This window comes from Sorex fumeus, unplaced genomic scaffold, assembly GCF_029834395.1.
Source record: "Sorex fumeus unplaced genomic scaffold, SorFum_2.1 ptg000054l, whole genome shotgun sequence".
Lineage (NCBI taxonomy): Eukaryota > Metazoa > Chordata > Mammalia > Eulipotyphla > Soricidae > Sorex > Sorex fumeus.
In genome coordinates this window covers 4404823-4422012 of record NW_026606111.1, presented here as the reverse complement: position 1 = coordinate 4422012, position 17190 = coordinate 4404823, and the positions used below count along the sequence as shown (strand labels likewise).

Below are 17190 nucleotides of genomic sequence, written 5' to 3'. Positions count from 1 at the left end.
AGAATAAAGAGCATAGTAATTTTGTTATTTTAGACTGAGAGAATGAAAGTTTAAATGCAGGAGAATGATTTAGAATGGCTGAGGTATCGATAGAGTATTCAAAAGAATGGGATGTGTCTTTTGGCATAATGAATAGAGCTGGAATTTGAGAGCTATCAAAACTAGAAACACATATTTAAGAGCCACAGCATGGTGCTAATTGTTAAAATGACTGAATTTGGAACGGAATTTGAAATGACAGGAGATGAAAACAAATCTCCAAGATAAAGAAGAGGAGATGAAGAATAAAGAGATAATTGGAGAACCAGAAGTATCAAGTACCAAAGACAGCACGGATATAAGAAATGGATAGATAGCTGTTTTAATTGAGAGAATGAGAAAGCAGAACACAAAAGAGAAAAAGACACTAGATTTGTCTATTTGCAAATCACCAGTCATCTTTAGAAGATCAGTATTAGGAGAATTGAGAGGGACATATTTAGATATCAAAGGGTGGGCAGCAAGAAGTTGATGCAGAGTGAATTTATGACTGGAGAAACTCAGCGGAGAGTGGAGAGATAAAGCAGCAGTTTTATGGGAAAGTAAGGTGAGAGGTAATTTGTTCTAGCATCCAAGGGACTTAAATAATTAATAAGTGAGATTAAAGGAGAACTGAAAGGGAGGAGTGTGAAGGAGGGAGTGAGAGAGAGAGAGCGGGAGCGAGAGGGAGTGAGAGAAGGGAGAGAGACATGTGGAGTGAAGAATTGGGGGTAAATTGTGGAATAAGGTTTAGAAAAGATTATTTAGGATTATGTAAGAATTTAGGTGGTCATTTTGATGACTGTTCTTGATCTAACGGTGAGTGAGGGCACTTAATCTAGGTCAGACCATGTAATGTGTGGCTACAGGTCAGCCTTAGCACCTCCCAGCCCCAGGAGTGGAGTGGCATGAAAGTCACAGGAATTTTAGGAAACACTTGTTTTTTTTCCTGTTAGCATTTATTGTGATAAATTTTTCAAGTTCCAATTTCTTTCAAATCACCCAACTTGTTATTTGAAGAGCAGCTTTCTCCAACAAAGTTCTTCAGATAATAAAGTCCCACCTTTGATCTCTGAAACCCATTCATTTTATTTAAAATTTCCCAAATCTGAGATGTACTCTTACTGTTTTCTTACCTTTTTTTTTTTTGTTGATGGGGCACAACTGGCTGCTCTCAGAGCTAACTTCTGGCTCTGCACTCAGGGATGACTCCTGGCAGGGCTTGGGGGACCATATGGGAAGCTGGGGAATGAACCTGGATCTACCACATGCAAGGCAAGTGCTCTACCCACTGTACTATCTCTCTGGTCCCAGGATTCTCACTTTGATCCCAGGAGAGTGAGAATGTATGTGAGATTTAGCTGGAACATTGCTTAAAATCCGTAAGGTCATAGAACAACAAATTGACCAAAGTGAATTTCAATGATTTCTTATTTGTTTATGTTTAATATTAATAGTAAAAACCCATGAAAGTACTGGTGCATTCATTCCAGATTCTTTTTAGAGAATGAGGAAAGTTATTTGATCATGAACTAAAAATAACATGCCAGCTGTACTATTTATGCTTGAAAGGAATGAGCTATCTAGTCACAGTAAATGACTCTAGCTTTGGTCGGCAAGCAGTAAATGACATTATTTTTAATGCTTTATGTGACCATGCAGTTCCCGTTGGAATTTATATGCATATGGACTTTAACCTCGGATTTAATGCCACTCAAGTTATCAGCTATTTGATTTATAAGTGATGATACTATGCAAATGAAGATTTATTCTGGCACACTTCAGGATTGCCTGAAATGGCTAAAAAATTCTACTTTTTCACCTATTATTACTTCTGTGAAATTTCTGTTTTGTACTGATGTTTATTTGAAACGATATGCTACAAGTAAGACCAGAGATAGAAAACAGCACACCTAATAACAAGCTTCAATAAAACAGAAGAACACAAACAAGCAAAAACAGACCACAAGTACTTAAAAACTCTCCTGAAACATGTTCAGGAATTAATAAGTGGCACCCCTTACCCGTGTCCATTCACAAGACTCTTCAAAGTAATGCTTTTTAAAATTTGACAACCTACGTATGTTCTCGGCACCTGATGAGCTTTTTAAAAGCCAGCTTAAAGTCTTCATTAAAACTTGTGTACAGTAGAGGGTTGATCAGAGAATTTACATAGCCAAGCCATGTCAAAAAATCAGCCACTTCGGAGGACACGGTATAGATACTCAGGCCAACAATCAACTCTTTGATGAAAAATGGCAGCCATGACAAAATGAATGCACCCAAAATCAGTCCTAGGATGCGTGCTGCTTTGCGCTCCCTGGTACTAGAAATTTGCTGGCGCTCTCCTGGATGATCTAGATCATTGTCAAAGGGAGGGATCCTGATGGAGGTGTGCATCTTCTCAAATTCTGTAGTAGGATCTGAGGTGGAGAAGTCAGACACACAAAAAGTCTGTGTAAGTTTACAACTTGCGAAGGAATTTTGGCTATCTGTGCTTCTGTTGCTTAAGTGCCGGCTCGATCCCCTTTTTTGGTAAAGACTCTTGGCTGCGTGATAAATCCGGTAATAGAGAATCAGTATCAATGTCAAGGGGATATAAAATGCCCCAAGAGTGGAATAAATGGTGTAGATGACGTGGTCATGCTGGATAGTGCACTGACTCGGGGGTGGGCTGAGTTGACGGTGGCTCCTCCAGAAAAGAGGGGGCATGGATATGAAGATGGAGATGGTCCAGACAGTAAGGACCATCAGACCAGCCCGTTTGGCAGTTCTTTTTCTGGCATACTCAATAGCATTGGTGATGGCCCAGTATCTGTCCAGGGCAATCACGCAAAGATGGAGGATGGAACAGGTGCAACAGGTCATGTCCACACTAAGCCACACTTCACAGATGAAGTATCCTAAATTCCAGCTGTCCATCACAATGTACATGATGCTCAAGGGCATGACAAGCACAGCCACCAGGAGGTCTGTCACAGCCAGAGAACAGATCAGGTAGTTGGCAGGCTGGTGGAGCTTCTTGGTGGTGCAGATGGCCATGATCACAGCCAAGTTCAACAACATGGTCAGCGTGGTGATGATGACCAAAGTCATGGAAACCAGCATCTTCTCAGTGACAGTCTTGGGTCTCACAGCCACACTGGCTTCTGTGGTACAGTTAGTGATGTTCATGCTTACCCCTTTCCAATCTACACTATAAAGATATTGTTGGTTACCTTCTTTTGGCTGAAAATTACTTAGACTTGTATATTTCTCATTTACAAGGAGTCTGCCATTTATTCAGTTACTTAGTCTCTTGTGTTCCATTTTTGTAGATGATGGGAAGTTATGCAGCATTTCTTCCGAAGGGAAGGTGCCTGAAAAATAGCATACTATTAGTTAGAGAATAAAAAAAGCTACATATGTTTTTTTTTTCCCAGAAAAGAGTGAGAATATCCTGGTAGTTGCAACATTTTTTAGGGGGGGCACACCCAGGGATGCTCAGGGGCTATTCCAAATTTTGTGTTTGGTGTGTTCTTGGTGGTGCTTGGGACCATCCGATGCTAAGAATCCAGGTCGTCAGCATGCAAATCATGTGCTTAGCTTATTGAGGTAACTATCTGATCCAGTATTATATATATTTGTATATTTTTTACATCTCTGGATGTGAATTTCTCTTTAGAATGTTCCTCAATAAATATTTCTAAAGTTATCAAATATTTAGTATATCTTATCACAAATAATTTTCTTATTTATATTTATCCAGAGCTATAAGTATATACAAAAAGCTTCTTATGCATTTAGAAATTCTGTACTTTAAAAACCTATTGGAACCATTACATTTAAAACATTGTATTGCTTATAATAAGCAGACTTCAAACCAGATTTTTAATGTTCACGTAAATATTCAACCTCATAAATATTTCGTGTAACAATGTTAATATAAAATTGCAGGATTGCACAATTTTGTCTAGTTATTTATAAATATTTATTTAGTTCACTCTACCCTTTTGGACAAAAGAGAGAAAAAGTATAGAATGTCCATTTTGTTAGCAGCAGAATTGTTCTCAAAGTAATAGTGAATCAACTGTGAAACAATATTGTCACCACATTAAAAAAGATCACATTAAACTAAGTGTTAATTTTGGTTAACAGCTGTGATTTCTCATCTGTCTGCCTATCTATCATCATCATTTATCTGTTTTCTGGATAGTTCTGATTAAGCTGGATAGTCAATGAGGCAGTCAATGACATTTAATGAATATCTAGCTGTAATAAAGTTTTAAAAAGCAAAGTAAAATATAAATATATATTTATAAGAACAAGGCAAAATCTACAATAGAATATTCATGTCAAATGGTTGCCGATAAAACTCCAATAACATTCTCTGATCTGATTCTATGGGAATATTTTCAGAAAAGCTGGTGTTTGAATGGTTCTAGGACACATATTAATGCTGATTAGTCCCAAGAGACATAATGATTCCAGCAAAGGGTGAGAGTAGGAGCAGGTGAGCATCTCTAAAATGGGAGTGAAAGCGTGTGGGAGTCTTTAGGTGCCATGGGGTATTGGAGGTCAGACGCCAAGAAAGCAGAATGTGTAACCTAACTGTGATCTAGCCCTGGGTTTAATTTCTCCTCTCCAAAACTAAGTAAGATGTTCAAAACCAAGATTGGGCGTGGTTGGGGGAGGGGGTGGTAGGAATGGGCGTAACAAATCTTTTTTCTACAGAAAATTAAATTATCATTTCACCGAAGACAAAAATTAGTGAAATGATAATTTACTTTATGTAAATGTTCTGTATTTTCTGAGGTGAAAAGAGAATCATTCAGTCTCTCTGTCCTTTTGTTTTCATTATTTTAGTGTTTTTTTTTTATATACAATTTTTGGATGTCTTTTGCTTGTTTAGTTCTTCCAGGGTACTTCCTTCACCAACTATCTCCTCTTTCTTATAAGAAAAATACTTTCTTCATTAGTAGTACATTAATTACTTCTAATTTACCCTTTTTCTTTCTTTATAAATAGTTTGAACTTGCATTTTTATTTGAAACAGGCTGTAATACTTAGAGTATGGGCTTTGTAATCGAACAGATCTGAATTTAGATTTCAACTAAGCCACTGACTTAAGGGTAACTTCTCTACATTTCTCCCTGGAGACTGTTATGACTGTTGATTTCTTCCTCTTAAATAGAATAAAGCAAAATTTTTTCCCCTTTTTTGCTCTCTTTTATTAATAAGACTTTGTTTTCTCCAGTTTATGAACCAATTGATAGATTCACATATGACTCAGAATAAAAACCCGCTTTCTGCTAATCCTACCAGAGAGACAGAGACTTCCCTGTCCCTCCACACAAATTTTAAAATAAAAATATTTTTCTCCTGTAAATATAATCTTTGGTTATGTTATATTAAGTTCTTAAGATTTGTTGGGTAGAGTGAATCTCAATAAAAAGGCTTTTCCCCTTTGACTGTAATATAGAGATCATAAGGAGTAGTATAGCTAAGGAACAGAAACCTCAGAAATTTCAGTTAAGTAATGGAGAAAATTCTGAAAGTTATTTTAAAGCACGGAGTAAATGTAAAATTAGATATAACTCAACTCCATAGTAGTTTTTAAATCTTATCTATTTTTGGAAGCATCACAAACTACTAATTGTCCCTTTTTTCTGGTAACATCTTTTCCTTTTATTTTATAACTATTTTCATCTACCCTTTCCTCATTAACTATCTATACATCCTGGAGGGTATGTCTTATGCCTGATTTGCCTTTTTAATGGCTTTAGCTATTTAACAAAAACATTGTTAATTATGGTTGACAATGAAGGTGGAGTGATTATATTCTCAAATCTTTAATGTTGATTTCCTGGTTTCTTTTGCACCTTACACTATAGAGTAGTAGATTAGTTTTGTGTTCTTGTGTTTTCAGGATTCCCAACTCTGTTTGAATTCACATGCAGCTTACCATATTTCGATTTTTATTTTTTTTATTTATTTAAAAAAATTTTTATTAGTGAAACACCATGAGGTACAGTTGTAGATTTACAATTTTTTGTGCTTGGGTTTCGATTATACAATGATAAAATACCCATCCCTCCACCAGTGCCCATTTTCCACCACCATGGATAATATCCCTCCCACCCCCATCCCCCCCATACCACCCTGCCTCTGTGGCAGGGCATTCTCTTTTGTTCTCTCTCTCCTTTTGGGTGTTGTGGTCTGCAAAAGAGGCTTTGAGTGGCAAACATGTTCAGTCCATAGTCTACTTTCAACATGCATCTCCCCTCCTGGGAGGATCCTCCAAACGCCCTTTATTTGGTGCTGCCTTCTCTATCTGAGCTGTCCTTTCCCCTAGAATGCCCGGCTGGCCTCTAAGCTATGGACTAATCCTCCTGGCCCTGATCTCAGCTATTCTTGGATATTAATCTCATTCGATTTTTATTTAACAATATTTCTTGAAATTGTTTTATATTGGCACATATACTCTTTTTATGTAGAAGTACTGCTATTTATTCAGCCACTGATTAGCTGATTGAATTGGGCATGAACTCCACCTTATTTTTTTCATAGTTTTATTTATTCATTTATTTATTGTCTTATATTTATTTATTGAATCACTGTGGGAAAAGTTACTAAGCTTTCAGGTTTAAGTCTCAGTCATACAATGATCAAACACCTTTCCCTTCACCAGTACTCACATTTCACCACCAAGAACCCCAATATACCCCCCTCCCATCCTACCCAATGTCTGTGAGGCTGATGATTTCTACTTAACTCTTCTCTACATTGATTACATTCATTTCAACAAAAGATGCACCATTATTCTTTAGAATTTCCCCCCAACAATCAGAATTGCTGAAAAGGCATTGTGAAATACTTTGTTTTCTATAGCTGGTTATGAGAATCATATAATGTTGTGCGGCTGCTATTGCGGCCACGCAATTTTGGATTTCTGCAAAGAGCCAGATAATTTAAAGATTGGTTTCTGTGCGTCTGGTGTTATGGTTGTGCTGGAGAGCCGCTCGTGGCGGGTAACTCTGGACCTCAGTAGGGCGTGAAGGACGAGCCGGTACCACCCCTCTTCCCATGAGACTGCAGTTGCTCCATCACCGCCAGCTCATACCTGGCTTTCCAATAAGCTCTGAGGAGGCGGCCACCTTGCTGCTGGGGGGAGGGGAGTGAGAAAGGCAGAAGGGAGCAACACCCTTTCCCTCTCAGGGAGGCATGGCGCCGTAGTTTAAAGCATGGTCCATTCACTTTTCTGCCGCAAGCTGCCGGGCTCTGGATTAAACCCTTTTGCCTCTGGAGCCATGGTTGTGTATGTGGTCCAGATGCATTTCTGCCCAAAGCCACTCAGTTTCTAGATTTGTTTCTGAGTCTTTGGGGTCATGGCCATTAATCAGCTTGATCAGGAGCCAGACTGGCCGTTTGTAGGCGGCGACTCGAGATCTCGCTGGGATGGGGAGGAAAGGGCCTGTTCCACTCCCATCTGGTGAGGCCCCACGTGTCTCGTCACTGCAGGCCCAAACCTGACTGTCCTGTGGCCTCTGGAGGATGACGGTCACCAGGCCGCCAAGGGGAACAGGATAAGGCACGAAACCTATTCCCACCTGGAGTGGCCCAGCCCCAGTAACCTACTGCAGGAACAAGATTCATTTCTGCCAAAAGCTTTTAGGTTCTGAGATTTGTTTCTGAGCCTCTGGGATCATAGCCGTTAAGCAGTTCGATCAGGAACCAGAGAGGCCATGCCTCCAATTATATAGCTGAGCCGGAGGTGGTTTGTGGGTGTGTCTCCCACATGTCTAACTTTTGGCCATTTACTTTCTTGGTAAACTTTGCCCCAAGTTTTTGGGGTCTGGCCAAGGCACAGCAGCAATTTGGGGGTATCTGAAGGCCTGACGGTGCCATCAGGCTGCTGATGCATTCACCTCACAGGTACAGATTGACCTGTTGGCGGCACCATACCCCCTATACTCATTTTTAAATGGTTGCTCGGATCACCAGGAGAGCACTGATAGACTGATTAATCTGAGAACTGGTCTCGAAGTGTTTCAATATTAAGATCAATACAAAAGGAGGTATCTTCAGGCAGAGAAGAAAGATGATGTGTGAAGAAAGTATATTAAGTAAGAGAGTGATCAAATGTGTGAATGAATCCTTTACAAATACTGGTACAGGCAGAGGGTGATAGGAACTTGACTATTGGACCAGGAACTAGGAATGACATTTATGACCTTGACAAGACAGTTTGATGCAGTGGTCAGAGAAAAGGGTGGGAGTGATAAAGATGAATTCTGTTTTACAAATCCTAAAGTGCAATAGAGGTAATAAGTTTTTGTGGAGTCAGGGTAGGATGGGGGGCTTGGGTCACACTTTGCAGTGCTCAGGGACTGTGTGCTCAGGGCTTACTCCCAATGGCCAATAATGCTCTGTGCTGGGGAATTGAACCTGAGTAGGCATCATGCAGGCAAATTCCTTAATCTCCATACTATCCCTCTGGTAACAGAGGTCTTTATTTTCTAATACCAAACATAATTTATGTCTTTACACTTCTAACTTCTCATTGATAAAGATTTTCATTGGCTTCTTATTTCAACTTTCTGAAGGATGATCTTCAAGTTGGAAGGTGGCAGGCATCAAGTGAATAATCTGTGCAGAGAAGTCCTCCTAATGTGGCTGCATTCCTTTAGTTCTTCCAGGTCCTCATGCCCTCCTTTACATGGGTAAGGATTTTTCTAAGGTTGAGAATTCTATGCTTTGAGATGTACAGAGAAATCCTCATGAAAAATAAGACCATGTAAGACTAAATTATTAGGAGTGCACATTTTAGTGAGGTAACTTACAACAAAGCTTAAAAGTGGGTATACAAAGGGTCAATAGAGTTTTTATTGGGACATAATTTCTGGTTTCTGGCCAAATTCTATTTCTTGACCTAAGTAGTGATAAGCTCATTTATTGGCCTTATTTAAGAGACCCATAAGTGGAGCGGGGAAAGCCTCTTTAACAAATTGTGCTGGCAAAACTGGACGACTACATGCAAAAAAGTGGGCTCAGATCTCCTGCCTAACGCCATGTACAAAAAGTAAGATAAAAATGGATTAAAGACCTTAACATCAAACCGGAATCCATAAGGTACATTGAAGAAAAAGTTGGCAAAACCCTCCATGACACTAAAGCTAATGGTATCTTCAAAGATGTCACGCCACTGGCCAAGCAAGTGAAGACAGAGATAGACAAATGGGACTATATTAAACTAAGAAGCTTCCGCACCTCAAAAGAAACAGTGACCAAAATACAAAGACAGTCTACAGAATGGGAAAGGATATTCGCCGAATACACATCTGACAAGGGATTGATATCAAGGATATACAAGGTACTGGTTGAACTCCACAAGAAGAAAACATCCAACCCCATCAAAAAATGGGGCAACGAAATGAACAGAAATTTTCTCAAAGAAGAAATTCGACTGGCTAAAAGGCACATGAGAAAATGCTCTACATCATTAATCATCAGGGAGATGCAGATCAAAACAACAATAAGATATCATCTCATACCCACAGAGACTGGCCCACATCCACAAGAACAAAAGCAACCGGTGCTGGCACAAATATGGAGAGAAAGAGACCCTCCTTCACTGCTGGTGGGAATGTCGACTGGTTCAGCCCTTCTGGAAAACAGTATGGACGATTCTCAAAAAATTAGAAATTGAACTCCCATTTGACCCAGCAATACCACTCCTGGGAATATATCCCAGAGAGGCAAAAAAAACGTATAGTCGAAGTGACATCTGCACTTGTTTCTTCATTGCAGCACTCTTTATAATACCCAGAATCTGGAAAAAACCTGAGTGCCCAAGAACAAATGACTGGTTAAAGAAACTTTGGTACATTTACACAATGGGGTACTATGTAGCTGTTAGAAAAGACGAAGTCATGAAATTTACATACAAGTGGTACTACATGGAAAGTATCATATTAAGCGAAATGAGTTAGAAAGAGAGGGATAGACATAGAAAGATTGCATTCATCCGGGGAACATAAAGTAACAAAATCAGAGACTAACACCCAAGAGTGGACGAGATTAGTACCAGGAGTTTTGCTCCATGGCTTGGAGGCCAGCCACATGCTCTAGGGGAAAAGGCAGCTCAGATAGAGAATGGAGCACCAAATAAAGAGTTTTGGGAGGATCCTCCCAGAATGGGAGAGGCATGCTGAAAGTAGACTATAGACCAAACATGATTGCCACTCAATGCCTCTTTTGCAAACCACAACACCCAATAGGAGAAGGGGAACAAAAGGGAATGCCCTGCAACAGAGGCAGGGTGGGATGGGGGGGGATGGGGAATGGGAGGAATACTGGGACCCGTGGTGGTGGAAAATGGGCACTGGTGGAGGGATGGGTACTTGATTATTGTATAATTAAAACCCAAGCGCAAAAATTTGTAAATCTACAACTGTACCTCATGGTGTTTCACTAATATAAATTAAAAAAAAAAGATGCAGTTTGGGCCTGTAGCATGGAGGTAAGTGGAACCTGTGACTGAGATCTCCAAGCCCACTCGGATCAGGACTGAGCCTCCTCCCCACAGGTCCCCAGTTTTCCAGTAGCTTGGCAGTCACACCCACAAACTGCCCCCTGCACCATGTAATCTCATCAGTGGCCAAGACCTGGAGACTATAAACTAAAACTCCCAGAAGAGAACGACACAGAATTTCCTGGGCATTATATTCTATCCATAACAAGCAATACAAAACAAATCGTCTAGCGTTGCCTTTTGGCAGGTTTGAGTGGTGATGGGATTGGTGTCAAAATGTTAAGTGTAACCAAAGTAGATAAAGAGTATGGTGGAAATTATCTGCCACAGAGGCAGGGGAAGGGTTGGAATGGGAAGGGAGGGGAATACTAGGGATTTTGGTGGTGGAAAATGTGCACTGGTGAAGGGCTGGATGTTTGATGATTGTATGACCAAAGCTTAAACATAAAAGCTTTGTAACTTTATCTCACAATAAATCAATAAAAAAGGGGAAAACATAATAACAAAATAAAATAAACATTCTGAATAAAAAGAAATAAATAAAATATTAATTAAAATAGATACACTAATATGTATATTATAATGATCAATGTTATAATCCTATTTTATTACTCAATTAGCATACAGCTTTTTTTTTACTCAGGATCATCATATTTGTGCTTAATTATGATCATTCTTTAGGAAAAGTTTACACTCATATTTCCCCTTAGACACTGGTTGATTGGAAAAATAATAGATATGGCACTCTCATTTTTATCTTTTTAGCTTAAACTTTTTTTCCATGATTTGGTTTCAGTCTTACAATGTTCAAACAATGTTCAGTCTTCACCAGTGTACATTTCCTATCACCAATGTCCCTAGTCTCCCTTCTGCCCTTCCAGCAGCCTGGCTCTCTTTTATTTTACCAGCCTCTAACATTCTTTCATTTTATATGCCTCTAATACTTTATTTTACCAGCATATATAGTCTTTTATTGGTTTTTAAATAACTATATTTCTCCATAAATATCATTTCATCATTTTGTTCATTCTCTTTTGCTCACCTTTCTTCAAATCATTAAAAGCCTTCCCAAATATGTGGCAATTCATTTTTAAAAATTTATTTAGGGGGCCAGAGTGATAGTATAGTGAGTAGAATGCTTGCCTTGTGTGTGGCCAACTGGGTTTCAATCCCTGACTGTCCATGAGTGATCCCTAAGTGCAAAGAGAGGAGTAAGTTCTGAGCAGCACCTAGTGTAGCTCAAAACACCAACCAACCAACCAACCAACCAAACAAACAAACAAAATAACCCTGATTTTATCTTTGTTTATTAAAGTTACTTCTTCAGCTGTCATACATACTCTGTCAAAGGAAAAAATGGGGGGGGGAGCATATTTCTCATTTTTATCTCAGTGGGAACAAAAATAAGATGTGGAGGTAGTAGACACTAGAATGTAGGGGTACTTCATTGTCTCTTATTGACTTATTTGAATTGTGATTGGAACACGAAGTTGTTATTATGAGATTATTACATTTTTAATAGCAGAAAAAAATTTTCATTGTGAGAAATGAAACAAAGGCTAGTACACAAAGTTTTAGGAGATATTTATATATTCTGGATACAAGTCTTTTGTCAGAGAAATGCTTTGTGACCATTTTCTTCTACTCTGTGGTTTTCCTTTGTATTTTTTTTCTTTTTGCTTTTTGGGTCACACCTGGCAATGCTAGAAGTCCAATGCGCTATCCATTGCGCCACAGAGCCCGGCAAGCTACTGAGAGTATTTGATATGCCAAACACAGTAACAACAAAGTCTCCAATGGAGACGTTACTGGGCCCGCTCGAGCAAATCGACGATCAACGGGAGGGCCTTTACCTTTACCTTTATCTGGCAATGCACAGGAGTTACTCCTGGCTCATGCACCCAGGAATTACTCCTGGTGGTGCTCAGGGAACCATATGGAATGTTGGGAGTCAAACCGGGATCGGCTGTATGCAAGGCAAACGCCTTACCTGCTGTGCTACTGCTCCAGCCCCTACTATCACTTTTCTCCAGCCCCTTCCTTTGTATTTTTTAACGATGTCTTTTAACAAGTAGATTTCAATGTTGATGAAGTCTAAGTCATCTAACGTTTTTCTTTATGATTAGAGTTTTCTGAGTCCTAAGAAGTCTTTTTTAAGCTTAAGGACAGAGAAATTCCCTTATTATTTTATTCTAGATGTATATGTTTAGCCTTTATGTTCAGGATTCATCTTGGATAAATGTTTGGATTTGAATGTGAGACTGGTGTTACAACTTCCCCCCCCCCCCCCAACCCCCGCCATATGGATGTCTAATCATTTCAGACCCTTTTCTGGAAAGGCATTCTTTTCTCATTGAAATATGCCCGTGTTCAGTTAAATCAGCTGTATTTGTCTCAAAAACCACACTTCTGTTTTATTTATGGACCTTAGTGATAATGTAGCATTACCAATTTTCTCTAGCTTTGATATCAAGTCTTGAGAGATGGTGGCATTAGTTCAATGACAGTTTTGTCAAGATTATTTTTGCTCTTCTAGGTTCTATGAATTATTGTATGTTTTATTTTTTAAATTTTTATTAGTGAAACACCATGATATACAGTTGTGGACATTATAAGTTTTTGTGCTCAGGTTTCAGTTATACTACTGTATGTTTTAGACTAAAACAATTTCTAGAAAAATTGTTCCTGGGATTTTAGTTGACATTCAGCAAAAAATACAGACTATTTTTTTTTGCTTGTTTTATTTTTAGGTCAAGCAAAAACAAAAACTGATGCATCTCTTCTCCCCACCCGCTCCACTAGTTCTCTTTCCTTCTCCTTATACTTTTCTTTTGGAGAGAGCACCTGAACACTGTATATGTCCAATGGAGAAAGGTAACCCAATGGACATGCTATACATCTTGCTCAGAAGCTTCACAGAATGTTTTGCTAATAATAATAAACTGGAACATGGATCCCTCTGGACAAATTTAGCAACTTCATCCCTCAGAGGTCAGGGCATTCTGAACAGTTTCTTCAAAGGCCACTTTGGTTCACTGGAGATTAAGTCCTTCAGGGGTACCGTCTCATTCTATTGTTTGTGTTTTTGAGCTTTCCCAAGTGGTGGTCAGGAAACCAGGTTGCTTTGTTCCAGCTGTCCTCAGAAGGTCTGACTGGAGGTTGGATGTGAGGGCCAGAGAATTGGAGTGTTTTGGGCTCTTTGGTGCTAGGGATTACCTAGGCCTCCCTACAGGTGAGGGTCTTCCAGGACATGGGTGCTTCCTGGTCTATACCAGGTGATGCTTGGGGGACCATGTGATATCAGGGATGGAATCAGGTCTGCTGCATGCAAGACATGTATCATAACTTCTGTATCATTTCTACCATTCCCTTTTTATTTATTGTAAAGAACATTTTCTTTGTATTTTTAGGGAATCTTTGTCACTTTCATTTTTGGTTCTTTCAAAGATATCATACCAGGTACTGTGTAGTGTCCCTTGATGTCAATTCTAGAGAGAATCATCCTTAGCCATGTTCAAATCATCCAAGGTGACATCATCAGCCAGTGTCATCCTTCTTGTGTAAACAGAAATCTGTGATCATTTGTCTCGTCATTAGGCAGGGGGAATTATAGCTTCCTGTCACTGTAGCCTGGTCTACAGCGCGAAATCTAAAGCTTCTATTCCATGTCTGGTCATGATAACTTTCAACCTCTTTTGACTCAAATCCATCCAAATGCTTCAACAGTTTCAACATGGATCTCTGAATTTCTCTCTCATAATTGAATTTGTCGTGTTTGATTGTTCCAGTGTCATTAATTTCATCAATAACCATGATGGATGGTGCACTTTCTTCAGTGACTACAAACAATTCTTATATAAATCTGGGTTCGTTACCTAGAATACTTCAGAAGAACCAACCTCTCTGAACAAAGTGGCTGAGGTTCAGTTTTAAGCTGCTTTGCCTATTGCATTTTTATCTGTGCCTGGTGGATTAAAGGAAAATCTCCTCTTAAGGGGTCTGATAACTATCACTTTATAGTATTCAGGATGAGGAGAAAGAGCTCCACAGATCCCTTCAATTCTTGAATTTGGTTGTACAACAATCCAATATCAAGTGATCAGAGGACCGGTGTCATTCATCACAGCATGAGTGTGTGATTAAGCAGGAATGAACATCTGGATTCCAGAAAGTTCTTGCCTATAAATAAATGAATGTAGTGTTCTGCTCACACAGATGTACATATGATAGCATGATTGTCACTTATGAGCTTCTCCAAGGTTCCTGCAGACACTGGGGTGCCCACCAGATTATCAACCTTAGGGTTTTCTTTCTCTTGTTTTTCTTCTAAACATTTCATTTGTTACTGATGTCTAACAAGTTCTTTCTCTCTAAGGAGAAAGTTTTAGTTCTTTATGACTTTAATTCTCTCTCACTTCAACCATTTTAAAGGACACTGAGGGTGAGGTGTCACCAGTGGGAGTTTGCTGGCAGTATCTGGTTCCTTTGTTTTCTTTTTCCTTGTCCCCCTTTAGTTGGTACAGCAGGTTCCTAAAGTCTTACATTTCTTCTTGCCGCCTTCAGACCCACTTCTCTAAACATGGACCATCTTGCTCCCAACGTTTGCAGATTTTTTTCTTTGACAGAGCGAGGAGGAAGGTTGTTTATGTAGCAGTGCTCAGCGACTATTGCTGGCTCTGTGCACAAGGGCTATTTCTAGTAGTGCTTGAAGGTGGGAACAGGACCATATTTAGTACCGGGGATTTGAACTGGGGTGGTCACACGCAAGCAACTGTCTAAACTTGCTGCATATCTACCTACCTTTCTTTCTTTCTTTCTTTCTTTCTTTCTTTCTTTCTTTCTTTCTTCTTTCTTTCTTCTTTCTTTCTTTTTCGGTCACACCCAACGATGCACAGTGGTTACTCCTGGCCCTGTACTCAGGAATCACTCTTGGGGTGCTTGGGGGACGATATGGGGTACTGGGAATTGAACCTGGGTTGGCCACATACAAGGCAAATGCTCTATGTGCTGTGCTGTCACTCTAGCCCCTGCGTATCTTTCTGGCTCCTGTAGTTTTCAATATGTGAATTGTTCTGTATTTATCTCCAGGTATTTTTGCTATTTTGTAAATAGAATTTTCATTTTAATTTCTTTTAAGTGTTTACACAGTGATGCACTATATTTTAGATTTTTTTAGATTTTGTGTGAATTTTCTAGGAAAACAACTTCAGAATTTGTAAACATGAATTTTTTCCAGTGTTATTGCTTTTATATTTTTGCCCTGCCTTATGTTGATGATAACCTCAGTTGAAAGCTGAATAAAGTAGTGAAACATGCACTCTCTCTTTTTGTAGCTATTAAGGGGAAATATTCACCATTCTCAATTAATATGTTAGTTACAATACTTTTAGTACTTTTAATTTAGATCTTTTCATTAGTTTGAAGGCACTTTCTTCTTAAATTATGGACAGTTTTTTCACTTTTGTTCTTGGGTCACATCTGACAATGTTGAGGGGCTCAAGAGGAATGTGAGGTGCTGGGAATGAACCTGGACCTTCTGTGCAAAAGCATGTGCTTCTGCCCTTTGAGTTATTTACCAGATCCAGATAATTTTAATAACAAATAAGGGTAATGTTTTTTAAGTTTATCTTTTTCAATTATTGAAATAGTCATATTGCATCTTTTTTCCCACGTTAATGTGATGAATTACAGCAATCAACTTTTAGTTAGAACCCTGATATTGCAGTCTTGGAAAAACCCTAGTAAATTATGGTCATTTGTGCTTTTTATATTGCTTAATTTGTCTTGCTAATGTTCTGTTATGAATTTCTGCATCTAGGTTCATGAGAGATATTTGTCTGAAAATTTGTTTTCCTGTTTTACACTTGCCTAGTTAGCATCAAACCTATCTTGGACTTAAAAATAAGAGTTTACGACAACACCATGCACAAAGTCAGATCAAAATGGATTAAAGATCTCAACATCAGGCCCAAATCCATAAGGTACATCGAAGATAAGGTCGGCAAAACCCTCCACAATGTTGAAGTTAATGATATCTTCAAAGACGACACTCCACTGACCAACCAAGTGGAAACAGAGATAAACAAATAGAACTATCTTAAATTGAGAAACTTCTGCACTTCAAAAGAAACAGTGACCAAAATACAAATACAGTCTACAGAATGGGAAAGGATATTCACCCAATACCCATCTGATAAGGAGTTGATATGAACGATACACAAAGCACTGGTTGAACTCCTCAAGAAGAAAACACCCAAGCCCATCAAAAAATGGGGTGATGAAATGAACAGAAATGTTCCCAAGGAAGAAATCTGAATGGCTAAAAGGCACATGAGAAAATGCTCTACATCACTAATCATTAGGGAGATGCAGATCAAAACCACAATGAGATATCATCTCACACCACAGAGATTGGCCCACATCCAAAAGAACAAAAGCAACCTGTGTTGGCGTGGATGTGGCGAGAAAGGGACTCTCTTCACTGCTGGTGGGAATGCCGACTGGTTCAGCCCCTTTGGAAAACAGTATGGACAATTCTCAGAAAATTAGAAATTGAGCTCCCATTTGACCCAGCAATACCACTCCTGGGAATATATCCTGGAGAGGCAAAAAAGTACAGTCGAAATGACATCTGCACTTCTATGTTCATTGCAGCACTC

General features: G+C 39.1%; 1 protein-coding gene across 1 annotated transcript; it reads right to left on the bottom strand.

Annotated features, from left to right (window-relative positions):
- Positions 1–1926: 1926 nt before the first annotated feature.
- Positions 1927–3319, bottom strand: HTR1E (5-hydroxytryptamine receptor 1E). Its single transcript, XM_056125258.1, has one exon. The coding sequence runs from the start codon at positions 3190–3192 to the stop codon at positions 2095–2097; it is 1098 nt and encodes a 365-aa protein (XP_055981233.1). The 5' UTR covers positions 3193–3319; the 3' UTR covers positions 1927–2094.
- Positions 3320–17190: the final 13871 nt, after the last annotated feature.

Coding starts and splice junctions, on each gene's coding strand:
- HTR1E (XM_056125258.1), bottom strand. CDS start 3,192: ATGAACATCACTAACTGTACCACAGAAGCCAGTGTGGCTGTGAGACCC.